The sequence below is a fragment of the Acanthamoeba castellanii genome (assembly GCF_000313135.1).
Source record: "Acanthamoeba castellanii str. Neff unplaced genomic scaffold scf7180000084639, whole genome shotgun sequence".
NCBI lineage: Eukaryota > Discosea > Longamoebia > Acanthamoebidae > Acanthamoeba > Acanthamoeba castellanii.
Window position 1 is genome coordinate 419385 of NW_004457431.1, and position 27285 is coordinate 446669.

At 60.8% G+C, this 27285-nt stretch overlaps 11 protein-coding genes across 11 annotated transcripts; 7 read left to right on the forward strand and 4 right to left on the reverse strand.

The window, feature by feature from the left end:
- Positions 1-62: 62 nt before the first annotated feature.
- ACA1_090040 (RNA polymerase Rpb3/Rpb11 dimerization domain containing protein) lies at positions 63-683 on the reverse strand (the record flags this gene model as incomplete). Its single annotated transcript, XM_004338671.1, has 4 exons — positions 63-217; positions 295-374; positions 456-556; positions 630-683. 4 exons carry the CDS (start codon positions 681-683, stop codon positions 63-65), a joined length of 390 nt encoding a protein of 129 aa, XP_004338719.1.
- Positions 684-921: 238 nt separating this feature from the next.
- ACA1_090050 (uncharacterized protein) lies at positions 922-2146 on the forward strand (the record flags this gene model as incomplete). The annotated part of the gene is made up of 5 exons (XM_004338672.1): positions 922-999; positions 1204-1248; positions 1331-1457; positions 1562-1685; positions 1939-2146. 5 exons carry the CDS (start codon positions 922-924, stop codon positions 2144-2146), a joined length of 582 nt encoding a protein of 193 aa, XP_004338720.1.
- Positions 2147-2576: 430 nt separating this feature from the next.
- ACA1_090060 (Ras subfamily protein) lies at positions 2577-5942 on the forward strand (the record flags this gene model as incomplete). The annotated part of the gene is made up of 16 exons (XM_004338673.1): positions 2577-2633; positions 2809-2957; positions 3044-3086; positions 3199-3249; positions 3362-3446; positions 3530-3586; positions 3687-3833; positions 4005-4083; positions 4237-4366; positions 4458-4610; positions 4700-4862; positions 5001-5089; positions 5176-5315; positions 5435-5522; positions 5601-5730; positions 5800-5942. The coding sequence occupies 16 exons, from the start codon at positions 2577-2579 to the stop codon at positions 5940-5942; spliced, it is 1704 nt and encodes a 567-aa protein (XP_004338721.1).
- Positions 5943-5982: 40 nt separating this feature from the next.
- On the reverse strand, positions 5983-6359 carry ACA1_090070 (uncharacterized protein; the record flags this gene model as incomplete). The annotated part of the gene is made up of 2 exons (XM_004338674.1): positions 5983-6294; positions 6339-6359. The coding sequence occupies 2 exons, from the start codon at positions 6357-6359 to the stop codon at positions 5983-5985; spliced, it is 333 nt and encodes a 110-aa protein (XP_004338722.1).
- A 374-nt stretch (positions 6360-6733) lies between these two features.
- ACA1_090080 (endonuclease/exonuclease/phosphatase family protein) lies at positions 6734-9403 on the reverse strand (the record flags this gene model as incomplete). The annotated part of the gene is made up of 8 exons (XM_004338675.1): positions 6734-7671; positions 7798-7953; positions 8247-8424; positions 8537-8635; positions 8734-8856; positions 8948-9048; positions 9108-9137; positions 9238-9403. The coding sequence occupies 8 exons, from the start codon at positions 9401-9403 to the stop codon at positions 6734-6736; spliced, it is 1791 nt and encodes a 596-aa protein (XP_004338723.1).
- Positions 9404-9615: 212 nt separating this feature from the next.
- ACA1_090090 (elongation factor Tu GTP binding domain containing protein) lies at positions 9616-12603 on the forward strand (the record flags this gene model as incomplete). Its single annotated transcript, XM_004338676.1, has 1 exon — positions 9616-12603. One exon carries the CDS (start codon positions 9616-9618, stop codon positions 12601-12603), a length of 2988 nt encoding a protein of 995 aa, XP_004338724.1.
- Positions 12604-13230: 627 nt separating this feature from the next.
- ACA1_090100 (Ras subfamily protein) lies at positions 13231-17392 on the forward strand (the record flags this gene model as incomplete). Its single annotated transcript, XM_004338677.1, has 17 exons — positions 13231-13257; positions 13578-14056; positions 14178-14299; positions 14396-14491; positions 14567-14642; positions 14731-14788; positions 14868-14973; positions 15048-15091; positions 15167-15249; positions 15330-15443; positions 15548-15665; positions 15827-15895; positions 15973-16020; positions 16110-16135; positions 16241-16351; positions 16473-16560; positions 16661-17392. 17 exons carry the CDS (start codon positions 13231-13233, stop codon positions 17390-17392), a joined length of 2397 nt encoding a protein of 798 aa, XP_004338725.1.
- Positions 17393-17847: 455 nt separating this feature from the next.
- Positions 17848-22456, forward strand: ACA1_090110 (TBC domain containing protein; the record flags this gene model as incomplete). The annotated part of the gene is made up of 15 exons (XM_004338678.1): positions 17848-18051; positions 18315-18370; positions 18480-18625; positions 18714-18859; positions 18946-19116; positions 19216-19392; positions 19792-20453; positions 20543-20648; positions 20726-20842; positions 20920-21026; positions 21138-21252; positions 21366-21428; positions 21507-21769; positions 21848-22013; positions 22079-22456. The coding sequence occupies 15 exons, from the start codon at positions 17848-17850 to the stop codon at positions 22454-22456; spliced, it is 2877 nt and encodes a 958-aa protein (XP_004338726.1).
- A 186-nt stretch (positions 22457-22642) lies between these two features.
- On the forward strand, positions 22643-22941 carry ACA1_090120 (uncharacterized protein; the record flags this gene model as incomplete). The annotated part of the gene is given in 3 exon segments (XM_004338679.1): positions 22643-22789; positions 22806-22871; positions 22885-22941. 3 exon segments carry the CDS (start codon positions 22643-22645, stop codon positions 22939-22941), a joined length of 270 nt encoding a protein of 89 aa, XP_004338727.1.
- Positions 22942-23081: 140 nt separating this feature from the next.
- On the forward strand, positions 23082-25503 carry ACA1_090130 (uncharacterized protein; the record flags this gene model as incomplete). The annotated part of the gene is made up of 8 exons (XM_004338680.1): positions 23082-23221; positions 23296-23548; positions 23655-24253; positions 24317-24461; positions 24537-24762; positions 24871-25065; positions 25128-25256; positions 25334-25503. The coding sequence occupies 8 exons, from the start codon at positions 23082-23084 to the stop codon at positions 25501-25503; spliced, it is 1857 nt and encodes a 618-aa protein (XP_004338728.1).
- Positions 25504-25594: 91 nt separating this feature from the next.
- ACA1_090140 (uncharacterized protein) lies at positions 25595-27245 on the reverse strand (the record flags this gene model as incomplete). Its single annotated transcript, XM_004338681.1, has 6 exons — positions 25595-25665; positions 25771-25851; positions 25958-26164; positions 26240-26580; positions 26759-27048; positions 27126-27245. The coding sequence occupies 6 exons, from the start codon at positions 27243-27245 to the stop codon at positions 25595-25597; spliced, it is 1110 nt and encodes a 369-aa protein (XP_004338729.1).
- Between the last annotated feature and the right edge of the window lie 40 nt (positions 27246-27285).

A 27285-nucleotide genomic window follows, 5' to 3' on the forward strand; every position in this document is an offset into this window, starting at 1 on the left:
CATGGCCCTCCTTTCCTTGTGTGGTGCACAGTGGGCACGCGGTGTTTGGTAGTTAACATGCTTCATTCTTCCATCTCAGAGGCCTCGGAGCCGTCCTCTGTGATATCGTTGGAGTCCACGAACATCTGGAACTCGGACTGGAACGTGCCCAGCGTGTACTCGGCAATCGACACCAGGTCGTTGAGGCCCTTTCGCAGCGCCTCCACGGATGGTTTGCCTGCAGCGAACAACACACGAACCATCAGCACGCGACAACAAAACCAATGAGGACAAGAACAGGAGTGTGAACAGTACCGTCTTTCGTCTGTATGCGAACGTTCATCTTAGGTTCGGACGGGTGTGGCACGCTGTAACCACAGAAGTCCACCTCGGGGCTGATGCCCAAGAATAAATGGATTAATAATGGAATTAAATTCACCTCAATCAAAACAAAAATCGAAACGGGAGGGGCGAACTTTTTCATGAGGATCCAACGGAGCGAGTTGCCCAGCGTGTGATCTTCATTTGATAGCGTTACTGTGATCAGATTGTCGGAATCACCGGCAGAAATCTCCAGCTGAGGAGGGGCAGGGCACACAATTCAGATGAATTAAAAGACGAAACTAACAAAACAGAGAAAGGATCGGCACCTTCTTAAAATCTTCATCGTAGGGATCGAGGGTTACACTAGGTCCAGACTCCATCTTTGCCTTGGTTTCGCTTGCAGGAGATGTTCGATTTGGAATTGAGATGTTACAAAAATGGCGAAAGAAAAAAAGCCTTTTCTGTTTGCCTTCGTTTTTCCGTGGCTGTAGTTTTTTTGTGTTTTTAAATCAGCCGAAATCATTGGGAAAGATGCATTCGATAGGAAGGAGGCGGGGCTTGTGGCCTGTGCCCACCTTGAAGACACTCTGCACCATGGCTATATGTGACCACCTCGACATGCTCACAAGTGTGGGCGATGTACCCGATGAGCTCATCCTTCCCATCCTCAACCGCTGCACTCCTGAACAACTCCTGGTTCACCTCCCCGCCGCCCCTTTGCTCGCTACACGCACTTACTTACTCTCGTGGATGTCGAATGGCTGGTGGCTTCTCCTCGGCCGCGACTCCTGTGCTCACTTCAGGTGGTCGAAACACACACGGTTCGTTTCCTCTGCCTCCGCCAGTGCTGATTGTTGCTGTGTTCATTGCGCGCTCACACGCCGCTTGTTTGTGGTACAGGAGCGCAGGCTACCGACGGCAGGAATGTGGCAGCGGCACTGCGAGGTGCGCCCTTTTGGCGATGCATTGTCGTCGAGCGGAACCACGGCTGACCGTGTGTGTCGTGTGTTTACGTATGGCTTCGCAGCGGCTCGGGTTGCGCGAGGAGGAGCGGGAGCACAACGGAAGGAAGATCAGCTGGAAGCAGGTGTGGAAAAATGAACAGAGGCGGATCGAGGAGCGGAAGGAACAGGTCGGCCTCAGGCTCAGGAAATGTACAAACAAGAGAACGAAGGTTCGTCGTCACGTAACTCAAGGTCCCTGCGTGATCTGTGATTAGGGCTCTCATCTTGCTCCTTCTGGTCGTTGTTACGCGCAGCCAAGAAGCACCGAGCAACGAAGCACATCTCGGCGGCGCCAAGGACCCGAGCCGCGTTCACCTTTGGAAAAAGGACCGGCGCCGGGCCTGTGTTTGCCCCTCCGCCGGCCACCGCGAGAGCGAGGTGGGCTCTTTCTTCCTTTTGTTCCCTCGCAGCACCTTCGCCCACACTCACTGTTGTGTGATGCTACATGTTCACCAGGCTCGCAAAGAAGATTGGCGCCAGCACCAAGAGGTACAGCCCGCGTTGGCGTTGCGTGGTCGTCCACACCTTCTCCACTCATTTCCAATGATGGCACTCTTCTTTAACCACAGCGTACAGCCACCGATCATCAGCCCTCTCGTCCGCAAGCAGCAATTGCTGGGCGGCTCCGCAGGTGTGCCCCGTTCTACACCCGCTTCCTCAGCCAGAGGCCCAAGTACGGGCGCAGCTGCACTCTCCAGGCCATCTCACTCGTCGCCCTCATACTCTTCTTCCTCTTCTTTTTCTCTTCCATCTCCATCTATCTCTCGCCGTCCCCTTTCCCGCTCTTCGTCTTCTTCGTCTTCACCCTCGTCATCGCCATCGTCATCGTTATCTTCTAGGACGCCCATGTCCACGACAGCTCGAACCGGTCCTCCGCTGCTTCCGGTGGTCGGGCCGGCGAAGAGGAAGAAGAAGGAGCTCAACCTGCCCTCCTTCAACAAGCTCCAGCGCCAGAAGTAGGCCTCTCCCTCCAGTCTACGCCTCCTTTGGATAGCTGTTGGGGGCAAGCATATACATTTTACACACCAACCACTGGACCGTTCGAGCGTGGCTTTCTTCTCCTGGGCCACTTTCGCTTCATCTGCAGCCACGCGCGGCGCGCAGGCCGTCGCCCAGTTCGCACGACTTTGTGCTCGTGTTCGTCTGCAACTCCGTCACCATCGCAGTGATTGGCAGCTGTAACCGACAAGCCAACGGCACGCGTTCTTTTGCTTTCAAAGCCCATCGCACAAACAGCAGTGCTCTCCGGCAGCTGCCCTAGACGAGCACATGTCGAAGATCAAGAAGGGCGGTGCGCCCTCCAAGACAGAGAACGAATTCCGCGTCGTGCGCCTCCCTTCGCTCTTCCCCCCCCCAATATAATCTTTACACGAGCAAAAACCAATTAAAACCATAAAAATAATATTAAATAATAACTCAAATGGCACGTCACTGTTTTTTTCTATTTTCTATTTTATTTGAGAATATAATTCTGATAGCATTTTATTACACTTTCACAAAGTGCTTCATGGGCTATACGACGGTGGGCAAGACGTGCCTGGTCCTCCGCTTCCTCAATGACGAATACGAGGAGATAGACGACCCCACCCTCGGCACGGCCCCAACTACTCCCTTCTCCCCCTTTCCTTTCCTTTCCTTCATTGTCTCCCTGTTCGTGTGGTCCGCGTGCTCCAACCATTTCCTTTTTTGGGCCACGACACGGGTCCGCGCGTCTGACCCTCCTTCACAGAGGACAGCCACAGGAAGGAGCTCGTGGTCGACGACGACAAAGTCACCCTCGTACGCGACCCACTTCTATGTCTTGGCCCTTGTGCGCTTTGTCGGTGTGATATGCATGGCCATGTGTGTTGTGGTGCTGACGTCACCACGCGGGGGTTCGGCGCGCATCCAGGACGTGCTCGACACGGGAGGCTCCGAAGAGCACCACTACCTCCACGACAAGGTCTGCTCTTCACTCTCATCACGTCCAGTGTCGTGTGTTGCGTGATGCTTCCTGTCTCTCTCTCTCGCTCTATCTTCTTGCTGATGGCGAACGTTGAAACTCGGTGGTGCAGTGGCTGGGATGGGCGGACGGGGTGGTGTTTGTCTACGACTGTCACTCGGCCTACTCCTTCGACATGATCCCGCGATATCGCGATGGTGCCGTCTCCCGCCGCGCTCTTTGCGTTTCGTTCATTCATTTTCGGTCGACACTGACACGTCACCCTCTCCCCACCGCAAAGAGATGGCCAAGGTGAAGGGCACCAAGGAGTTCCCGGTGGTGCTGGTCGCCAATCAGAGTACTTATTGCCGCCCAGCCCGAAACCACTCCCGTGTGTTGTGTGCGTTGTGCGTCTCACGGCCCCGATCTCCCCCCCCAATCAATTGAATTGTTTGCAGCCGAGGGCGAGGAGGCCGGCTGGGAGATCACCTCCAAGGAGGGCCGGTCGATCGCCTACACCTACCGATGCCCGTTCGTCGAGGCCTCGGCCAAGACGGGCCTCGGTGTCGACAGCATATTCAGCAACATCGTCAAGGAAATCAAAGGTCGCCTGCGCCTCTCCCCTTCTTTCCTTTGTTGTGTGCCGCGTGCCGCGTGCCGTGTCGTGTGCCGCGTGCCGCGTGCTGCGTGGTCGTTTCCTATTGCGCGCGTGTTTCTTTTTATGGATACGAGAACGCGACTCGTTGATTGACACCTTTTCTGCGCGCAATGCACAGACAAGCGAAAGGCGGCGGCGTTCGACGCCATTTCTGCGCCAAACAAGAAGAAGGCCAAGTCCGGCTCCGCCATCCAACGGTTCGTCCATCGCACGAGACTGACTGTCCCCCTCCACACACATACAACAGTCAACAATCGGATCTGATGGCCTGCGTGTGTGTCGTTTTGTGTCGTGTGCGACACTGTGTGTTGTGTATTGTGTGTCGTGCGTGTCGTGTCGTGTATGTTTAGGGTGGTGATGACCGAGCCCAAGAAGATGGGGGTCATGCAGACCAAGGCGACGGTGAAACCGTTCAAGAGCGCCAAGAAGGCCTGGGTCGCCATCAAAGACGGCGTGGTCTACCTCTACGCCAAGGAAAAGGTGCGTCGTCGTGTGGCGTCGAGCCTAGCCTCTCCCGCCCTGTCGACTGTCGCTGGGCAAAATGTAAATATGGGCCCATGCAATCCTGCAGGACATTGAGGAGGGGGTGCCGGCGGTGGCGCTCAACCTGCTGACGTGCACGGTGAAGCCCAAGTACGGCGAGAAGAAGCTGAAGAACTGCTTCGAGCTCATTTCCCTCAAGAGCCAGTTCCAATTCGTGGCCGACAGTCCCAATGAAATGATGGTACGCCCGCCCCACCCGACACACCATTCAAGCGTGATGAGTGCTGACACGCACACACGCACACACGCACCGCACACGCTGTGTACTAGGATTGGATAAACGCAATCCAGGAGGGCATAGCGCACATGCTGAACGAAAACACGGCGGACAAGTCGAAGCTCAAGGGCCAGGAGGATCGGGGCAACCTCCAGACCTGGGAGGAGCTCAAGAAGCAGACCGAGAATCGGGCCTGCGTAGACTGTGGCGCCGCCGGTGCGCCACCTCCCTGCCTCACACAGCGCAAGGTCCATCGGCCATGGAGTGCTCACCGGAGCCGGCTCCGACGTGTGTGCGGTGGCGTGTGCGTGTGCATGTGTGTGCGGTGCGTGTGCGCGTGCGGTGTGCGCTCAGATCCGGATTGGATATCGATCAACCTGGGTCTGCTGATGTGCATTCAGTGCTCCGGCGTCCACCGCTCGATGGGCGTCCACATCTCCAAGGTACGTTCGGCCAGGACCGGGACCAGGTCTCCAGTTTAACTGCAGTCAACTCACGTCGTGTGTGCGCGCGCGCATCGTGTGCGTAGGTGCGGTCGATAACGCTGGACGAGCTGGAAGCCGAGGTGCAGGATCTGATGAAGAGCATCGGAAACCGCATGGTCAATTCCCTGTGGGAACGAGGCCTGGCCCAGTCGGCCAAGCGCAAGCCGTCCCCCACCGACGACCGGTACCACTGCGCTCCTCCTCGTCGATGTCTCTTGGCTCACCGCACACGCGCACACGCACCACCGCACGCACCGCACACACGCCACACGCACCACCGCACACGCGTCTCTCTCGTGGCAGACCAACCAAGGAGAAGTTCATCCGGGCCAAGTACGCCGATCGCGAGTTCGTGGTCAAGGAGGACATCGATGCCAACTCGCTCGGCCGAGTACGGACCACTGCCCTCCCCCCACACGCACCCACCAGTGAATCTCGCGCCTGACGTGTCCCTCCTCCCTCTACCCAGCGGCTGTACGAGGCGGCGGCGTGCAACGATCTGGAGGACATTCTGGCGTGCGTGTCACAGGGCGTCGAGCCCAATTGGCGCAACGCCGACGACCACGGACGGACGGCCCTCCACGCGGCTGCCGCTGCCGGTACCACCACCCACCCTGGGTCGACCGTGGGAGGAGGAAGCCACTGACACGTCATTCGCCTCCTTAAAGGCCACGGCCTGGCTTGCCTTATGCTGATTCTCAACTCGGTGGAGCCCAATGCGGTTGATGACGAGAGCAACACGGCCCTCGCCCTCTGCCCGTCGGCCAGCTGCGCCGAAGTGCTCAAGCGCAACGGCGCCACCGGTGCCTAGCCCCCCCCCCCATCCACCACCTCAGAGTCGGCCGCGATGCTCACTTTACACCCACTTTACCCCCCGCAGGCGAAGCCCTGAGGGCCAAGCCCGACGAGGCGGCCCCGCCCCACGCCCCGTCGCCGGGGTCTCCAGCGCCATCGCCCGCCGCTGCCGACAGCAGCCCGCTCCGATCGGCCTCCTTCTCGTCGTTGTCGTCGTCGTCTTCGTCTTCGTCGCCGCCGCTGTCGTCATCCACCGCCACCACTCCCTCCTCCCTCCCGGCCACGTCCTCGCTCTCCGCGCCGTCGTCGCCTTCGCCATCGCCGGCGTTGGCCTTGCGGGGCAACACCACCGCCCACCACCCCGTACCCTCCCCGATCCCACGACACGGCAGCGCCGATGGGGCGCTCGCACCCGGGGCGGAGCTGCCGACATCGTCGCCGGCGCCGCTGGTCCGGCCAGCGTGGCCACCACGGCCCCCGATGGGTGGTGGCGCCCCGCCGCCGCCGTTCCAGCGAAGCGCCACGACCGGCCTCGCTTCGCCTTCGACCCCTCCACGCACGCCCCCGCCCGCCATTCCGCTTCGCGCCTCCGCGTCGCCTTTGCTTTCTTCCTCTACGTCGTCTTCATCGTCTTCGGCTTCTTCATCTTCCCCCTCTTCCTCCTCACCCAGCCCGGCCCGGCCCCCCGCACGGCCTCCCCGCACCCTCCCACCCTCACACTGACCCCCCCACCCCGCAACAAACGCAATCAGACGCGCCTGCGGTTCACCGAAGAAAAAGCTTGTTTTGTTGATGTTGCGTGGTCGGTCAGTAGGAGAAGGAGGCGACGACGAGGCGGTGGTCGGAGGGCACGAGGTCGTCGATGTAGCCGGTGAAGAGGATCGGCAGGAGGAAGACCGCGGCACTCAGGGCCACGGCCACCGCGACCAGGAGCGCCAGCGCCAGGCAGCCGCACAGCAGCCGCAGGCAACGCTGCCGGTGGGTGGTCCGATGATGATGGTGGCCCTTCTTGCGTGGTCGGTGGAGCGGACAGCCGCAGCAGCCGCAGAGGCTGGCGAGGGCGATGACGCTGAGGAGGGCGGTGGGCGCGACGGCGATCGCGTAGAGGGGCAGGTGGGAGGGGACGTCCCACAGGAGCCGGTGCACGGCGAAGCCCAACAGCCGCGGGCTCGGGTCCACGGCCTCGTACGCCGACCAGAGAACGTCCAGCAGCCCTTCCGGTGAGCCCTCCTCGTCGTCGTCGTAGCCTTCGTCACGCCTGGGCTTGGCCGTGGCGCCGCTTCTGTGATTGCCGCCCTTCTTCTTCGCCTTCTGCTTGACGCGCATGGTGGTGGTGGTGCTGCTGGCAGTGGTGGCGACTATGGCGCCGAACTCGTCCACCTCGACGCTGGCCAGCACCGCCTGCAGATTCTCCTCCTCAGCCGACAGTTCACCCTCCTCCTGCTCGGCCGGCGCGCCGTGCCAGAGGTCGAGCAGCGGCTGGTAGAAGTCGGAGTAGACGCGGGCGTAGGTGTAGTAGGGGTTGTGGTTGCTGGCGGGCTCGATGAGGGTGCGCACGAGGTGCCGCGTGCGGTGGGCCATGAGGCGCCAGTAGTACAGGCGCCGGTACTGCGACCCGTCCTCCTGCCGCACGATGCGGCGCGGCACCACGCCGTGGGGCACGGCCGAGCTGGCCCCGTGGGCGAGGCCGCTCACATAGATCCGATCGGGCCGCGTGGGCCGCGCCGGGTACGTGTGCGTGTGCTCTGCGCGAGGCCGCCATGGCGCAAGTTAGCCGCGACGCGGGCTGTATGTGTGCGTGTGCGTGTGCGTGTGCGTGTGCGTGTGCGTGTGTGGCGGTGTATGTGTGGCGGTGTGTGTTTTGATCGTACCGGCCCAGGGTAGGTTGGAAAAGGTGAAGCCCGGGTCGCCGGGCCGGAGGAGGGACCACACGTCGGTGAGGCGGTGCGTGTTGCCTCGTACGGCGGCGGTGGACCAGTCCAGGTTCTCGCCGCTCGCGATCTCCCAGCACCTGTTCTCCCTCTCCACTGTTTTGTACCACACACATGTGAGCATGCGTCTCTTCTAAGATTTGCATAGTGTGCGCGAGCGCAGTTTCGTGTCATGCGTTGCGTGCGTGTCGTGCGTTGTGCGTGTGAGAGCATGCCTTCGGTCCAATCTCGATCGAAGAAAGCGGCAGGGTCCTCCCAGTCGGGAAAAATGTTGAAGTCGCCTGCGTTGGAGTGCGGTGGGAGGCGGTAGGGGTTAGTGCGTGCGATGATGCCATCAGTGATGACCTAAAGAAGAAGAAGAAGAAGAGGGGGAAATGGAGTGTGCGGACCCACGACGATCTTGGGTCGGTTGGGGTCGAGGTCGAGCGAGCGAATGATGCGGAGGAGCTCGAAGACGTGCCGGCATTGGATGGTGGGCACGAAAGACAGGTGAGTGACGAAGAAATAGACCAGGCCCAGCTTGGGCACCTCCACGTGCGCCAGGATCACCACTCGCACATTCTCGTCCTATAGGTGTGGTGTGTGTGTGTGTGTGTATGTGTGCGATGTGTGTGTGTGTGTGTGTGTTATTATCTCACGCCTTGCAGCGCAGCGAAAAACAGCACCAAGGAACGCTTACCTCCGATCCAGAGACGGTGGTGAGCGTGAAGGTTTCGTTGTAAACGATCGGGTGCTTGCTGAGAAGGGCAACGCCTTCCTCAGGGTCGTGAACTCGCAGCTGGAGTGCGCAGGAGTCAGTGCTTACTAAAAAGCCAACATTCAGTTGGACGGTTGGGCGTCAATCACTTGAGCTGGTGCGTGCGATGGTGCACGTACGTTGATTCGTTTCTGTCTCTTGGCGATGTGGGCGGAGTGGAAAATGGAGTAGGGGTACTCGGGCAGCAGCTCCGTCAGGTGGTCCAGCTGGTTGCCGCCCAGGTGCTGCACATTCCTCACCTCCTGTGGAACGTGCGTATATGTATGGTGCCGCTGCGTGAGCCACAAGCCGAAGAGAGCGCAAGCGTGAGAGAGAGAGAGAGAGAGAGAGCACCTGCAGCCCGACGATGTCGAGCTGGGCGTCGCGTATGACCTCGGCTATGCGAAGCTTGCGCACATCCCAGTAGTTGTTGTGGTTCCATATGTTGTAGGTGCCTGGCACGCCATGTGTGAGCATTGAGCATGCATGTAGTACCACATGTGTGAGTACGCACCCACATGGAATGGCAGCCCGCCCACTTCGCCTGCATAGCCAGAGAAGGATGAGCGCACAGTGAACAAAAAGGAGGGGTGAAGTGTTTTGTAACACGAATGAAATGGAGACGTGGAGAAGGAGGTTGGCACCAGGGGCGAAGGGAGGGTCCGGGTCGAGCACGCTGGAGAGTGAGGCCAGGTGGATAAAGAGCCCAACGTTCACGCCCACGATGATGGCAAGAGCCACCGCCATCACGGTGCGCCATCGAGCCCGTTGCTTGCACCTGTGTAGGCGCCAGCTGTTGGAGCCCTCCATCCCCAAGCTCAACAGCGGCGGGACAAGTTGTTGCTTTTCTCCCCCATTTTCTTTTTGCGCTCTAGAGCCAGCAAAAAGGAAAGAATTTTAATCTGGCCGGCGACAGAAAATTATGGGAACGAAAGGAATTGAGCGGGAACAAAAAGGGAAAAGGCGATCGATTGCGAGTGTGCGATTTTGTGATCTCGATCAGTGTGCGGCACGCGTCAAGGATGGAGGAGAACCTGTACGACGAGTTCGGCAATTACATCGGACCCGACGTCGATGAGGAGGAAGACGAAGAGGAGGATGGAGAGCGCACGGGATGGGCCGAGGATGAAGACGATGAGGATGCGATGAAGGAGGAGCCCACTGCGCCAACGGGGCAGGAATTAATGTCGCTCGATAATCCATCGGCCACGTCGTCGGTCGTGCTGTACGAAGACAAGAAGTACTACCCGACTGCCGAGGAGGTCTACGGCGACGCCGAGACGCTGGTCCAAGATGAGGATACCCAGCCGCTCACCGTGCCCATCGTGGCGCCCGTCAAGGAATTCAAATTCGACATCGCAGAGAAGCCGGCGACGGGGCTCAAGGCTCGACAAGCCGCGGCCGAGGGGCAGCCACTCGACATCCCCCCTACCACCTACGGCCTCGATTACATGCTGGCCCTGCGCGAGCATCCGGCGCTGGTGCGAAATGTGGCGCTGGTCGGACATCTGCATCACGGCAAGACCTCCTTCATGGACACGCTCGTGCAGCAGACCCACACGAAGGAGTGGCGGCTCGACCGCACCCTGCGCTACACGGACTACCGAACCGACGAGCAGCAGCGCGGCCTGTCGATCAAGGCCGTGCCCATGACCATGCTCCTGCCCAACGGCAAGGACAAGTCCTACCTCCTCAACATCATCGACACACCCGGCCACGTCAACTTCTCCGACGAGGTCACCGCCGCGCTCCGCCTGTGCGACGGCGTGGTGGTGGTGATCGACGCCGTCGAGGGCGTCATGGTGCAGACCGAGCGCATGCTGAGGCACGCCGCGCAGGAGCGGCTGCCCGTGGTCGTGCTCATCAACAAGCTCGACCGCCTCATCCTCGAGCTCAAGCTGCCGCCCGCCGAAGCCTACTACAAGCTGCGACACACGCTCGACGAGGTCAACATGATCATGGACACCTGCTACCCCGGCGGCGGAGCGCCCCGCATCTCGCCCGAGCGCGGCAACGTTTGCTTCGCGAGCGCGCTCATGGGCTGGTCCTTCAGCCTCCACTCCTTCGCGCAGATCTACTCCGAGACCCACGGCAGCACCTTCCGACCGGCCGACTTCGCGCGCCGGCTGTGGGGCGACGTCTACTTCCAGCCCGAGGACCGCACCTTCAAGCGCAAGCCGCCTCCCGGCGGCGGTATGCGCACGTTCGTGCAGTTCGTGCTCGAGCCCCTGTACAAGATCTACGCCCAGGTGGTCGGCGAGGACAAGCCGGCGCTCCAGCGCACGCTCGACGAGCTGGGCGTGCAGCTGCAGAACAAGGACTTCCACCTCGACACCCGACCACTGCTCAAGCTCATCCTCACGCAGTTCTTCGGCAACGCCACCGGCTTCGTCGACATGTGCGTCGACCATCTGCCCTCGCCGACCGACGCCGCGCGCGTCAAGACCGAGCACATCTACACGGGACCGCTCGACACCGAAGTGGCCTCGGCGCTCGTGCGCTGCGACACCACTGGCCCGCTGATGGTGCAGGTGACGAAGCTCTACCACAAGGCCGACCTGTCGGCCTTTGATGCGCTCGGTCGCGTGTTCAGCGGCACGATCCGCACGGGCCAGCGGGTCAAGGTGCTGGGCGAGGGCTACAGCATGGACAACGAGGAGGACATGGCCGAGCGCGAGGTCACCAATCTGTGGGTGTTCGAGGGCCGCTACCGTATCCCCGTCAAGAGCGCGCCGGCCGGCACGTGGGTGCTCATCGAGGGCGTCGACTCGTCGATCATGAAGACCGCGACGATCGTGGATGACAACAGCGCGGAGGACGAGCTGTACGTCTTCAAGCCGCTGCGCTTCAACACTGTGGCGACGATGAAGATCGCGGTGGAGCCGATCAACCCCGCCGAGCTGCCCAAGATGCTGGAGGGCCTGCGAAAGGTGAACAAGAGCTACCCGCTGCTGACGACCAAGGTGGAGGAGTCAGGCGAGCACGTGATCCTGGGCACGGGCGAGATCTACCTCGACTGCGTCATGCACGACCTCAGGAACCTGTACTCGGAGATCGAGATCAAGGTGGCCGACCCGGTGGTCACCTTCTGCGAGACCGTCGTGGAGACCTCGTCGCTCAAGTGCTTCGCCGAGACGCCCAACAAGCGCAACACGCTCACCATGCTCTCGGAGCCCATGGAGAAGGGCCTGGCCGAGGCCATCGAGAGCGGGGCGCTCCTGAACACCAAGTGGAACAGCAAGGAGTTCATGGGCTTCTTCCGCGAGCGGTTCGAGTGGGACGTGCTCGCCGCGCGATCCATCTGGGCCTTCGGCCCCGAGCCCCTCACGGGACCAAATATTTTGGTCGACGACACGCTGCCCGAGGAGACCAACAAGGCGCTCCTCTCGTCGGTGCGCGACTCAGTCGTGCAGGGCTTCCAGTGGGCCACCCGCGAGGGTCCCCTGTGCGAGGAGCCCATCCGCAACGTCAAGTTCCGCCTCCTCAACGCCCAGCTCGCCCCCGAGCCCATCCACCGCGGCGGCGGCCAGATCATCCCCACCTCGCGCCGCGTCGCCTACTCCTCGTTCCTCCTCGCCACCCCGCGCCTCATGGAGCCCGTCTACTACGTCGAGATCCAGGCCCCCGCCGACTGCGTCGCCCCCATCTACACCGTCCTCTCCCGTCGCCGCGGCCACGTCACCCAGGACGAGCCCAAGCCCGGCACCCCGCTCTACACCGTCAAGGCCTACATCCCCGTCATCGAGTCCTTCGGCTTCGAGACCGACCTCCGCGCCCACACCCAGGGCCAGGCCTTCTGCGTCTCCGTCTTCGACCACTGGGAGATCGTACCCGGCGACCCCCTCGACAAGTCCATCGTCCTCCGGCCGCTCGAGCCCGCCCCCATCCCCTCCCTCGCCCGCGAGTTCATGGTCAAGACCAGGAGGAGGAAGGGCCTCTCCGAGGACGTCTCCGTCAACACCTTCTTCTCCGAGGAGATGCTCCTCCAGATGGCCGCCCAGGGCATGTAGACAGGTGTTCTCTTCCGACCCAATCGTAACGTTGCACAACGTTCTAGAAGAAGAGGAAGAGGAAGAGACAGAGAGACCCTTTTCGTGTTGTGTCGTTCGCCGCAGCCAAAATAATTTTTATTTATCTCAAAACATGGCGAGGAATGCGAGGAATTGGATCGCAAAGCGGTGACGGTTGGGGAGGAACACCAGGTGGGGAGGTATGGCCTGGGGCGTAAACGGGCTCGTTGTCTTCTCCGGCGGACCAAAGCCGGTAAGTCGGAGCTAAACAGGCCTCGCCACCGCGTGCTTCCCTCCGCTGTGATACGGGCCGATTGCCGCTCGTCAGAGCTGTCACCACGAAGACGAAGAGGAAGGAGGCAAGAGGTGCACCTCTCCATTTCAAAAAAATAGGCCCGAACGAAAGAACGAAGACGGAACAAGTTCCCCGCTGGGCAAAAGAACGAAGAAGGCAAAATGTTCTACAGGAGGTCACCTGCCACGCCCGAAACGAAGCTGCGGATGGCCCCCTCCAGCTCCTGCTCCAGCTCCAGCACTTCTTCGCTGGATGCGGTCAGTTCGGATGGAGGCGGAAGTCTTCTACAAGACGATGAAGACCCCGCCGCGTGGCGCAGGAGGCGCATCGTCATGCCCGGGTCAACCGCCCTACATCAGGTACCCCCCACCACGCCCCTCCTCTTTCCTCCTCTTTCCTCTCCTTCGCCCTACCCGTTCGTCGCCCAGAACCCCAAAGCAAGTTGCCGTTCGTGGCTTTTTTTTTCGCTCCCTTCTTTGTGACGGCAACAAGAAGCGACACACCACCGGCGCACCAAAGCCTTGCGGCGCGTTGTTCGAACAAGTTTATTTTTCTTTTCATACATCCTTTGTTTTCTTTGATTTGCAACGCCCGGGCGGCCGCTGCCGTTCGGGCCGCCGGGCTCAACTGAACTTGACCGACCGGCTGACCGACTGGTTGCGCCGCTGCTCTGGCGCAGGCATGTCGCATCGGGGACGAGAAGTGGGCGAAGCAGCTGCTGGAGCAGGAGTCGCGGGCGAAGCGCCGCACGTCGTGCGAGTCGGTGCGGCTCTCCGGCGGTGCCAAGCGGAGCGAGCAGGACAAGGTGGTGCGCAAGCGTGCCAAGCGGGCGAGCCGCGATCGCAGGAGCCTGGTGCGTGCCAAGGAGGCCAAGATGCGCGAGCAGGCCCTGCTGAACGAGGAGGACGGCGGCAAGCAGGAGCGCAAGCACCGGCTCATCAAGAAGGTGGTCAACAGCGCGCTGATCGAGCTCATCACGGCCGAGGAGGCCAACGAGGGCCAGACCCCGTTCCACCTCGCCTGCGAGTTCGGCCACGTCGACATCGTCAAGCACCTGGTGGCCTGCCTGCGCGAGAGCTTCGTCATCCCCTACGTCCTGCCCTTCGTCATCAACTACACCGACTTCCGCGGCTGGACTCCTCTTCACTGCGCCGCCAGGTCCGCTTTCCGCCCGCTTTTCGCTTTCGCTTTCGCTCCCCCCCTCCTTCGTTGACACTTTCGTTCTTTGCCTACGGACACACTCACCACGGGGAAATTGGGACGCTGTCCACCGTTTCAGCATGGGGCACCTTGACCTCTGCCAGGTGTTGCTGGATGCAAAGGCCGACGCATCGGCCTTGGCGGACATCAGCAACACGTCGCCTCTGCACATGCTCCTCCGGTGCGAACGCTTGACTCAGGGTCCGTTCTTCCCCGCGGTGTGCTTATATTCTTTGTTTTTTCTCTTCTCCTAAACTGCCTCCTTACCTTCCCGTGCATGGCGTTGGCACCTGGCAGAGCCGTTGCACAAGCTGAAGGACGTAATCGAGGGCATGCTCCAAAACGGGGCTTCCATCAACGGCCTCAACACCTACGGCGAGACCGCTCTCCACTGTACGCGCCCATTGCCTCTTACCTCACGTCGCAATGGCTCGAGCCTGCCTTGGCTCACGCGGTGTGGTGTGGTAGTCGCGTGCTGGAAGGGCAACGCCAGGGCGGTTGCGATTCTGCTCAAGAACGGTGCTCACGTCCACTCAGTCAATAAGTGCGTAGCCGCGGCTTGAACTTGTCCCCCCAATTCGATTGTCGCGTGCAGTTCTGTGCTGACACGGGCACCTCCTCCCACTCCCCAGGCGCGGTGAAACGTGTCTTCATTACGCCACGCGTCAGGGCGACGTGAAGATCATAGAGGTTTGCTCTCAACCCACCATCCATTGCCTGTCGTGGTTCGACCGACCACAAAGAGACACTCACGCAAACGCCACTTTAGTTATTGGTCAAGCACGGAGCCGACATAAACGCGCTGGGGGATTGCGGAACAGCTGCAGATGTGGCCCGCAGCCACCACCAGGACCATATCGCCTCCTTCATGGACTGTACGCCACTCCTCTTCCTCTCATCTCGCTGTGGGACTCACCTTCACGCCCCCTCCCCCCGGTGTCATACGCAGCATTCCTTACGCTGCGATCACTCCCCGACGAGCTGCTCGTCAAGGTTCGCTCGCCTCCGATAGGGATCTAACTAGATGATCGTTTGCTGAACCCCTCCCCCCACCCTGCGAATGTTCAGGTGCTGGGCTTCCTCGATGCGGAAGACCTGTCGGCCGTGGGGCTGGTATGCAAGCGATTCTTCCTCATCACCGACGAGAGCCGGTACCCGCAGCCTCTGTGTCAACAGTCGCGTTCGTGTGTGTAGTCGGCTCATTCTCAGTCATCATCTTTTCTATTGAAAGTCTTTGGAAGAAGGCGTACGGCGAGCTGGTACCGCAACAATTCGCTCTCTCCCAATGCGACGACTACAAGGCCGAATGCAAGAAATGGCTCCGACTCCATCTCAGCTCCGAATGGTGCGCCACCAGTGACTCACTACTCTCTGTGCACCTGCTCGGTCCACGACCACACATTCACCCCTCTCTCTCTCTCTCTCTCTCTCGACTCACCGCCGACACAGGTACCGCGAGGCGCGCAAGGAGGGTCGGTGGCGTTTCGATTGTCCGCGCAACGACGAGGATTGGGTCTATGACCGCTTCTTCCGGGTGGCCCTCGTCGGCGATGTCGGGACGGGCAAGGTACCTTGCGTGGATACCCTGACCTGATCCTTTTCCCATTTTTATTTTATTTTATTACCCGTGCGTTCCGTTGCTGTTTCGGTGGAGTGTAACAATCGGTGGGGCACGCGGGTTGTGACGATCGATTCGTTCTGTGTTTTCTGTGCTCATCTACGTAACAGAGGAGCTTCCTCACACGATTCGTGGATGATGCGTACCTGGGTTCGCGTGCGTTGCGAAAGTCAATGACGGTACGTTCACACCACCACCACATGGGTCGTCTCTCCGTCGTCGCCCCCGCCTCACCTTGTGTCGGCGGCGTGCGCAGAAAACCAAGGCCATTCACCACAACAATCGGACGATCAAGCTGCAGATGGTACTTGTGCCCATCACTACCGTACATGCTCATTTATAGCGCCTAACTCCGACTACCTCGATTGGCTTCTTCTGTGCGTCGGATTCCAGTTCAGCGCGAGTGGATTCCACTACGAGTACGTGATTCCTATGAGCTCGACGGCGTGGCCGACTGTTTGTTTGTGGTCTTGAGCTCACCTTGTGGCTGGCCCACAACGTTTGTTGGTCGGGAACGATCGCAGAGGTCGAGAGAGCTGTGACCTGAAGAGCATCAAGGGCGCCCTTCTCTTCTTCGACGTGTCAGACATGCAGTCGTTCCAAAACCTCTCCTTCTGGTGTCAACACCTGCAACGGTAACCACCGCCACAGCCCTCCACCCCTCTTGCCGGCCTACGTGGCCCACACTCACCACGACGGCGTCGTGTGTGTTGCGTGTGTGTTGCGTGTGTGTGGTGTGTGTGTGTGTGTGGCCAGGCTGGCACCGCCGGATATTCCGGTGGTCGTGGTGGCCACCAAGGTGGACCTCGTGCAGGCTCCCGCTGTCTCCTACGCCCAGGCCAAGGTACACAGCGAATCTTGATCTTTGGCTCGACGCCCCCCGCCCCGCTACTGAACATTTTAGGTCCGATGCTCACAATACGTGTGCGTGCGATTGGTTGAAGCAATGGTGCGACATGCGGGCGTTCCCGTTGGTGTCGGCCAGCGCGCTCAAGGGCCTCAACGTCGACGTCGCGATGCGGCATCTCGTCAAGCGCCTCATGGCCAAGGACCAGGAGGGCAGCGAACGTGTGCACTCTGCGGCCGCCAGAGTGGGCACCTCCGCGTCCAGCTCCACCCGATCATCGCCCCGAGGAGGCCTGCGATCCGGCGGCAGCAGGCACAAGGGCGGAGCCAGTGCCAGCGCGGGCTTGAGCTCCGGCACGAGCAGCAGCCAGCCGACCGGCGGCAGCGGCGGCGACTCGTCGACGAGCGGCAGCGGTAGTGGCAAGGGCGGGCGAACCAGCGGCTCGAAGCGAATGGCCAAGAGCGCGGGGGAGGCGATGAAGGCGAGCAAGCGCGACCGGCGAAAGGAAGTGAAGCGGGCCGCCACGGACGGCAGCATGCACTACCGGCGGCGCGACGACAGACGCGAGAGCGGCGAAGACCACCCGGCGTCGCAGCCTCAGCTGCCGCCGCCGCTGCCGCCGCTCCAGGAAAAGAAGCAGCGACGGCTCGACGCGTGGGAGAACGACGTGCTACGACGCGTGGGAAACACGCAGCTCGAGCGGCCGCCGAAGGAGAAGAAGGACGACGCAGAGGAGGGCCTGTTCAACAGTGACGACATCATCATCCCAAGCATCACCGTGCCGCCCAAGAAGAAGAGCATCATGCACTTCTGGCGGAGGATCGGTTGACAAGACACACACACCCTCACCAGCAAACATGTTGGCCGAACCCAAGACATAACATAAACTTGTCATCAACTTCAACGTTGTTGTCATCACCATTGTTGTCCTGCGTGCGTGGCATTCCAAAAATGCCAAGTAGCCCAGGCGGAATGAATGAAATTAAATTCATTTCCAGGTGCCGCAACCACAAAGGCAACAGAGAGCCAACAACACACGAACACCAACCGAGAGGAGGACAGGAAGGAACTGGGGGCGCCCATCTAGTTTTCTCTCCTTTTGGGAAGGCGCGGTTGATGATAGAAGAAGATCGACATATATACAGATTAAAGAACGATTAAGAAGGAGGAAGAGTATATTAGCCATCTCCATCTTTCATCTTCCTCGGCTGCTCTCCTTCTTCTGTATACTCCATCTCCATCTTCATCTTCAGAACTCCATTTTTCATCTCAAAATAAGGAAAAATGGAGGGCGGGTTTCATGCGTTGGTGCGGAGAGGCGACGAGCGCGGGCTGAAGGCCGTGATAGCCGAGAAGGAGGGGCGAGGCACGCGCGAGCTCAAGGAAACGGTCGGCGCGCGCGACCCCTTTGGAAACACGCCCCTTCACTACGCCGCCGAGGGCCGACACGACATCGCCCTCCTCCTCCTCGCCTGCGGACCGCTCGTGGTGACTGTCGACGCCCGCAACAACGAAGGCAGCACGCCCCTCCACCAAGGCACTTCCCCCCTTCGCTTTTCGCTCTTCGTTCTTTTGTCGCTTTTCGTTCTTCTTCGCGTTCGCTTTTCCTGCGCGCGTGTGCTCTCTGGTGGTGGCAGGGACAAACGCTTTGTTTTTATTTACGTGCTTTGCGTTGTGCTGTTCGTGATTGGTGGTGTGAAACAACAGCGGCGTTTGGCAACTTCCACCAGTGCGTGCGGTTGCTGCTGAAGAATGGAGCGTTCGTGGACGTTGCAGACTACGACGGCTCCACACCTCTCCATCACGGGTGCGTGCCTTCTTATTGGCAGGCACAACTATATAGTTGGTGCAAACTCATAACGCACGACTCCAAGTGAGACTGACGGCTCTTGTTGGTGGTGGCTGCCTGGGCTCAGTGCGGCCAACAACGCTGTCGAGTCGGTACTGCTGCTGCTGGAGCACGGGGCCAGCATCGAGGCCAAGGACAACGACGGATACACCGCCCTGCACCACTCGGCCTTCAACAACTCTGTCGAGGTCCTCCACCGCCTCCTCAAAGCCGGTACGCTCTTTCACATCTTCATATCTTCGCAATGGTGATCACTTGATCATTGCCATCGCTCAGCTGGAGACTCACCACGTGCGCACAGGGTCGGATTTGAACGCGAGAGACGCACAGGAGGGCACTACAGCGCTCCACTTGGCCTCCTTTGGCGGTTACCACACCGCCGTGCAGCTGCTTGTGGCCGCCGGCGCTAACATCCACGCCACAGACAACGACGGCGCCACGCCGCTGGTATCTATCTCCTGCCACCACCACCACCGTGATCATCGGCATTTTATGATGCACTTCTCTGACACACACGTGTGGGTCGAATCCAGCACAAGGCGGCGTTTCAGGGCTCGCTCGACTGCCTCAAGTTTTTGGTGTCGCAGGGCGCGGAGGTCAATCGAAAGGACAACACGCTTTCCACGCCGCTCCACCTCGCGGCCTACCAGGGCCAGCTGGAGTGCATTCAATTCCTCGTTCAGTCCGGCGCCAAGACAACTGAGGTATCGCTTTCGTTCTTTCTTTCGCTTCGTTCTTTAATTTTTGCTTCGCTTCGCTTGCTTCACCTGCTAAGATTCAATGCCTGCGTCCACACTGCGCAGACAAACAAGCACGGGAGGACGCCGCTGCAGTTGGCCATGGCCAAGGGGCATTTGAAATGCGTGGAATTCCTCAAAAAGGCGCAGGAGACCACTCCGGCTGCGCCCACGCCCGCCTCTCCTCGTGTGGCCCCCGATGTCAGCGCCGCCCAGCACCACTCGCAGCGCGACATTCCGACGGTGGCGGCCCTCGAAGACGATCAGCTGGAGCTCATCGACAAGCTCATCGACCGACAGACCAGCAAAGACGCCGCCAAGAAGGCAGAGGATGCGACTGAGCCCCAAGTCGACAAGAATCACCCGCACAAGACCCTCGCCGACCTGGCCGGAGCCACCGCCGCCAAGAAAGACACGCCCGACCCGACGCAGAGCAAGCAGGCCAACGACGAAGAGAAGAACCGGGCAGCGGCCAAGGCGGTGCCGCCGGAGAAGGAGCCCGCACCGCGCGGCCGGAGCTCCAGCAAGCCCACGGGGCCGGTGAGTCCGTCGGCGGCGACTGCGGGCGCGGCGGGCAAGAGCCAGAGCCAGGGCAACCAGCACCTGACCCTGCCCTCGCGGCGATACCGCGGCAACAACAAGAACATGAGCACGGACAACGACGACTCGTCGGACCGCAGCTGGGTGTGGACCAGCGACGACGACGACAATAACGAAAACGAAGAGCAGGGGTGGATCTTCGACGGCAGCGGCGAGCGGCGGGCGGTGGTGCACAAGAACAAGAACTCGACGCACGAGGCCACCGCGCAGGCCACGTCGACAGCTGCCGCCGAGCAGCAGCCGCAAGAGAAGAAGAAGAAAAAGAAGAAGAAAAACCTCTCCGACCGGCAGAAGAAGGAGAAGGGCGACAAGGACCGCAAGCTGAATGGCATCGGGAAGATGATCAAGACTGCCTCGCTCGCCAGCTTCCAGCTGAGCCCGCGGAGTCGACGCAACGAGGACCTGTTGGAACGATTCTCGATGCTGCCGGCCAAGGAGCGCGAAGACCTGAAGAGCCACAGCTCTGACGCCATCGACTCGATCAAGGAGGTGGCGGGCGACTTCATCGTGCGCGGCGGCAACGGCGGCGGCGGTGGCGGTGGTGGATTCGATAGGAGCGAGAGCGACCTCACCGAAAACGACGGCGAGAACGAGGCGACGCTCACCTCGTACCTCACCGACTCAGACGACAGCGACGACGAGTTTGGCGAGAAGGAAATCGACTACTCCAAACTCGACAAATACGGCTTCCTCAAGGACGAGGGGTGCGCACTCTCCTTTTTAGCTCCTATGTAGGTCGGATTGAACTCCTATTAACGCGCAATACCCGTGGATGCCACCTCACACACGACAGGGAGACTTCCGAATCTTCAATGAAGCGACGAGCCATGGAGGCCTCGCGAGCGCTCAAATGGAGCAAGATCATTCAACACTGGGAGATCTACAAGCGAAAGAAAAAGGTGCTCCTGGCCGCGCGTGGCTGGGCTTCTGCCATGCGTCGTTACTAAGTTGCGCTATTATTATTTGGTGTGTGCAGCTGCCCAAGCTGCACGGGCGGGTGGCCAAAGGCATACCGGACTGCGTGCGCGGGACCGTGTGGAAGCTCATCGTCAATGCGCGAGGGGTGCAGAAGGAACTGGGCTTCAGCTACCCGGTACGTCCACCCTTTCGCGTACTTGTCGATACCGACCAAGATGGGCTCATACGGGCCATGGTGTGACCAAAACACAGGAACTGTGCGCCAAGGCGCACAACACAAAAGACGGGCGTCAGATCGATCTCGACATCAAACGAACGTACCGCAATCACTTCATGTTCCGCGACAAGAAGGGCATGGGGTACGCCCGCCTCTACGACATAAGAACCTGGTTCTCTATGCTGGCTTCTGAAGCGTTCACTCATGCGTGACGATTGCCCTTCTTCTTCTGCTTCTTCCCGCAACGCCGCAGACAAAAGGCGTTGTCCAACATCCTGAAGGCGTACAGCATCTTCAATGTCGACATCGGGTACTGCCAGGGCATGGCCGACATCGCTGCGCTCCTGGTCATGTACATGGAAGAAGAGGTGCGGCAAACCATGCCCTGCTCCCCCCCCAAACACCATGACTCTGCGCTCTCTAGAGTTGGCGAGATGCTCAAGTTTACGCAAATCGTGTGTTGACTCAAATCGTCGCGCAGGAGGCGTGGTGGACTCTTGTGGCGCTGATCAGGCGATACGCCATGCAGGGCCTCTTCAGCTTGGTACGCGTACCCTCGTACACGCTCTGGTGCGATTGGCCGTATTGCTCATCCGCGCGTCTTACTCGGTCGGACCCACAGGGCTTTCCTCGGCTGTTCCAGTGCTTCTCCGTGCACGAAAAGCTGCTCCAGCGCTACCTCCCCGCTCTCCACGCTCACTTCGTACTTTTTGCCACCCGCAAGCTGCCCTTCGCTTGGCTTATCAATCACCCCAGCTGCAGTGATACTTTTGTTAACGTTAACCGCGATGGCCAGGCCAAGGCGGGCATCGAGACAGCCATGTACGCGACCAAGTGGTACATGGACATCTTCCTGGGCGCCCTTCCCTTCCCGGTCGTGCTCAGGTACGCTTTTTCCCTTCATTTCTTCTTTTTCTCTTCTTCTTCGGCTTACACCTGGTCTGTTGGGGGGGGGTGGCGCAGGGTGTGGGATCTGTACTTGTGGGGCGGACCCGACGTGGTGTACCGATTCTCGCTGTCGGTGCTGAAGCACTTCGAGAGCGAGCTGCTGTCGCTCAACTTTGAAGACGCGCTCTCCTTCATCAACGAGCTCCCCAAACGGAGAATCGACACCGACGAACTCATCAAGGTGCGCTCTTTTAAGTCCTATGAACGTTCTGGGTTGCATATAGGAACTAAAACGTGCGTGCACAGGCCTACAAGAAGCTGCAGGCAACGATCAAGACTTCGAAAATCGTCAAGCTGGAGGAGGACTACGCGGCGGCCAACCAGGGGGTCAAGTTTCTGGTGGGCGCCAGGGACCTTACCAAGACAATCACGGGCGAGGAGGCATCGTCACCTCGCGGCACCAACAACGCCACTAATGGGAAGAAGAGGCGAGCCGGCACCGTCATCATGCCCTTCTCCCCGACGTCGTCTGCGGCCAAGTCGTCGAGCGCGGCGTCGGCACCGCCTACTTCCTCCGTCTCGCTGCCCTCGTCGCCATTACTCAGCGACACAACAGACCCGGCCGCATCACCAGACCCGCAGGACAAGAAGGAAGCCCTCCAGAACCTCCTCAAGAGCATGTAGTAGTTCCCCCTTCACCTTTTACCTATTTTCCCGAGCCTCCCTGGTCTGGGCAGCTGTGCTCTGCAGCCTTTTGCCTTGTTTGGCGGACCGTCGCAAGTCCGTTGGCCCGCGGGCACTAAAATGGGCCACTCAGCAAAGAGGGCCATTGGCTGGCTGGCTCTCTGGGGCGTCATCATACACACAAGAATGGTGTGGTCGCCCGATACGCCATCGAGCAGTTCCAACGAGCAGCAACGCCGAGCTGGTGCTGTCCAGCGTGCCGGGATCGACGTACTGATCGTGCCCAACCAGCTCCAGGCCAACGACCGCAGCGACGACCTCCGCTCTGGCGGCGTGGGGCCTTATCCAGGCGGCGTGGGAGCAGCCCGTGCTGGTGGTCTCGTCGGGTACCTTCGGGGGGCTCACCGGCGAATCGGTTCGTCAAGCAGCGGCTCGACGAGGCCACCATGCTGCGGTTCCGCGAGGAGGCCGCCCTGCTGGCCTAGCTGCGCCATCCCAGCGTGGTCCTGTTCATCGGCGCCTGCGTGCGGCCCAACATTGGATTGTCACCGAGTGGATCCAAAGGGCAAGCTCCGCGACGTGCTGGCCGACGGCTCGATCAAGCTGCTGTGAGCCGCGGGAGCGCATGGTCCAGGGCATCGCGCTCGGGCTCGCCTACCTGCACTGCGACCTCAAGTCGTCCAACGTGCTGATCGACAAGGCTTGGAATGCCAAGCTCGCTGTCTTTGGGCCGGCGCACATCAAGCAGGGAGAACGAGACCAGACGTACGCTGGCATGGCCGGAGGTGTCATTTCTTTTTCATTTCTTTCGGTCATTGCTTTTCTTTTTAGATGGGCAGCACAAGAGGAAGCGGTGGGGTGGGGCCAGGGGCAGGCCAGCCCGTCTTCACCTTTGGCCTCCCCTGGGGCGGCGGCATCCGTCGCTTCGTGGTGCCCCCCGCGCCGCTCAAGTCGGGGCACTACTCGAGTAGTGGCGGCAAGGCCCGCAATCACCAACCCTTGCCGCACGCAAGTGACGCGATGCAGCCGCAGCCACCAGCATTCGTGGGCCTGTCCCGCAGCGACGGCTCGTGCGACATACACCACTTCAAGGTCCTCCCATTCTCTCAATTCGTACAACGAATCTCGTCCGTCGGCTGCAGGGCATGGCACTGACACAAACGCCGAGGCGGGGCTCGAAACGTAGGACGGAGGGCAGGTGCTGCAGGTGGAGGCCTCGTCGGTGTGGGTGGACTTCCTGGCGGTGCCCGTGGTGCCCGACCCGACGTCAACTGCGGCCGCTGCGCCACCACCCACATCGGGCACCGAGAGCGACGGCGGTGGCGCGGTGCCTCTCGAGCAGCAGGGACCGGCCGGCCCGGGGCGACGGGCGCCGAGGGCGACAGTGGTGGTGTCGCTGCACGAGCGCGAGGGCGACGAGGTCGAGGTCAAGGCCTGGGAGCTGCGCCATGTCGTGGTGCGCGGCGACCAGGCCCGGAAGAAGGCGCCAACGTCACAGCACCACCACCAGCATGCCTGCGAGTGGAAGGCGATCGAGGTCGAGGTCGAGGTGCCGCTGCGGTTGGAGAAGACGCTGGACCACTGGCGACAGGCTGCCGCCTCGGTCGCCGCCAGCACCACCACGTCATCGTCGTCTTCTTCGTCTTCATCATCTTCCCCGCCATCAAAGCCAACGAGCGCGCTGTCGGGAGCCGCCGTGGGCGTTGGTGGTGAAGGAGGCTCGTTTTCGTATCTGCACGCGGCCAAGGGCCGAAAAGACGGCGACGAAGAGGACGACGACGATTATCAGCCACCAACGTACGACACGCACACGGCACGCGCACGCACAACCACACGACTCACTGCCGCCACCATCGGCAGAGCGGGGCGACGTACGAGCGTGATGCCGCTGCCCAACCCCACCGAGGCACACGTCGCCTCGGACGGCGCGCGGATGGTGGTCGCGGCCAAGGGCGTGGCCGAGATCTGCGTGTGGAGCGCTGCCCTCCACACCGTCACGCTCGGCGTACGCTCCGCACTCCTCTTCCCCCTCTCGCACAGTTGCCTGTGCTGATGACGTTCTTTTTTGACATATTTGCAGAAGACGCGCCGTCGGCAGCTGCGATTGACGTTCGAGCGGCTGCTGTCGTACCCCGGGATGGAGGTGACCTGCCTGGCGCTCGTGCCGTCGTCGGGCGCTACGGTGGTGGCCGGCACCGAGCACGGGCTCGTGATGCACCATCTGGACAGGAGCGACACCAATCAGGCCTGGAGCGTCCTCGCGCTCGAACCCGCGACCAGCGCGACCAGCGCAACCAGCATCACCGGTACACACCCGCACCCCCGAGCATCAATCGTCGATGCAACCGTCACCCACTCACGCGCTATGTGTCGTGTGCGTGTGCGTGTGCGTGTCGTGCGTTGTCTCTCGGAAGCCATCTACCCGATCGAGCGCAGGTCCGAGAGTGTCACGTTCTCGTGCCTCGACAGTCAGGGGAGCCTCTTCCTCGTCACGCTATGGGCGACGACCGCGGAGGGCGCGGATCCCATCGCGCGGGTCGTCCGTCTGATGGTGCCCTTCAAGCTCAACCGCTACCTCCTCACCGTCCTCCCGCCCGACGACCATCTCGGTAATTGACTCATCATCATCCACTCTTCGGCCTCGTCATTTGGTTAACTTTGATCGTCATAGAGAACGGCGCGCTCATCTTCGCGACGGGCCAGTGTAGCATTTACCTGTGCACGTTCCACGGCGTCCTGGAGCACACCCGGCAGAGGCCGCAGCTCGAGGCGCGCAGCGGTGACGAGGACACGACCAAGCGTACGCCCTACGCTCCACGCTCTCGCATGATCAGGAGAGCTGATGATGGTGGTGGTGGTGGTGCGTGGGGGGAGCAGAGGTGTGGGGCAAGCCGCTGCAGCTGCCCCTGACGCGGGCCATCCTGAGCGACAGTCCAGTGGTCACGCTCGCGGCGTCGGCGCCCTTCCACGCCCAGGAGGTGGACGTACTCGACACGGTGTGCCTCTACGTCGCGACCGTCGCCGGCGCCAAGCTCTACATCGTGTGACGCTCGTCCCAGCCAAAAATAATAAATAATAAAAACTTGATGGCCATCTCTTGGCCTTTGTCGTTGTTGCGGTGGTGGGGGTGGTGTTTGCTTACAGGGTGGCGGAGTAGGGCGCCATGTGGGCTCTTCCCGCTGGCACGCGATACTGGCCCTCGTGCATACCTGGTTGTTCGACACAACGAACCAAGAAGACAGGAGTGGTGAGCCGGAGGGAGTGAGTGTGGGAGCGGAAGCGCAGAAGAGTGTCACGCGTGAAGAGACTCGCACCCTGCTGTGGTCGGAAGAAGGCGTCGCAGTGGTTGTGCCCCACCTGCAGTATCTTGCACGGGTTGCTCACGCCAATCTGGTCTGTCGTGTGCCGCGCGAACCAACCAAACCAAGCAAGCAAGCAAACGTCACGTCAGCCACCACACACAGAGACAAGCCCAGCGGACGGAGGCGGAGGGCGACGCACTCATGTGGAGGACGTTGAGGACCCGGTTCTCGGCGCCCCATATGTTCTGCTGGTAGTCGATGGCCTTGAGGTCGCCCTCGTCGAGAGGGAGCGGCGAGAGGAAGACGAAGGCGTCGTAGGACCCCACCCGCGCCCGCGTGGTGCAGCTGTCCTCCGGCTTCTCCACGCAGAACACCGACGGCCCCTCCCACCGCGCCAGCACGTACACTGCCGTCCCATCGCTTGCCATAAGTGTGCGTGTGCGTGTGCGTGTGCGTGTGCGTGTCGTTGGTCGTATCGTACCATGGGGTACGGTCTTGCGCTCAAAGAGGGCCTTGGTGGCGAATTGCCAGCCCTGGGCGAGGTAGATGTCGGCGTTCATGATCATGCACAGCTCGCCGGGCAGCTTCGTCGCGGCGTACTCGAAGGCGTCGCGGTAGTGCATCCAGCGGCCGAGCGGCACCGGCTGCAGCTTGCCGCACACGTCGGGCATGCCCTGGGCCAGGATGAACTCCAGGTCGCTCTCCCGCTCGAGCAGGAGGTGGATCCGCCTGACGTGCGGATTTCTCAGATTCTTGCGCAGCGTGTCGAGGTACTCCTCCTGCCGCCGACGCCGGTGGAGCGGACCCTTCTCGACGGCGTACCTGCGGTCCTTCCCGATCGCCTCCGCGTCCTTGGCGCTCTTCACCTCGCCCAGCTCCGGCAGCACTTCCGGCAAGACTGGGAACTAAACATCATCGCACACACACCGCACACGCACGCACGCACGCACACACACACACACCGCACACACACGCACATTGCAGACGCCACCGCACACACGGCGTAAGCAGGCGAAGGAGCGGGTGCGAAGGAAGGGGCGTGAAGGAGCACACCTGGGTGATGATGTTGATCTCGCCGAAGCAGGTGCCGTTCTCGGGGTGGGGATACATGGCGTGGACGATGCTATCGTGGTCGGCCTCGACCGCACGCAGCTCCCGGTCGAGTCGCTCCTGGAGCTGCCGTCGCTGCTCCTGCGTCAGCTCGGCCATCGCGTTGGGCGCGGCCTTCGTCATCTTTCTTGCGTAGTCTACGCTCGACTGGGCGGCGTTGGGCCTCACTCGGCCGTGCTCCTGCTCGTGCAGCACCCACACAACAGCTCAATTCAATGCCAGCCCCAAGGGGCAAGATGTTACGATTAACAAGGTACCGTGGGCAGATAGAAAGCGGTGCCGAGGAAGAAGAGGGTGGTCCCCACAAGAAGGAGTACAAACCACCGCCGTCGCAAGCCCATCGTCACCGCGCCACAACCGATTCCCTTCCTTCCCATCTTGGTCTTGTACCTCCTTTTTTCTTTTCTTTTTCTTTTT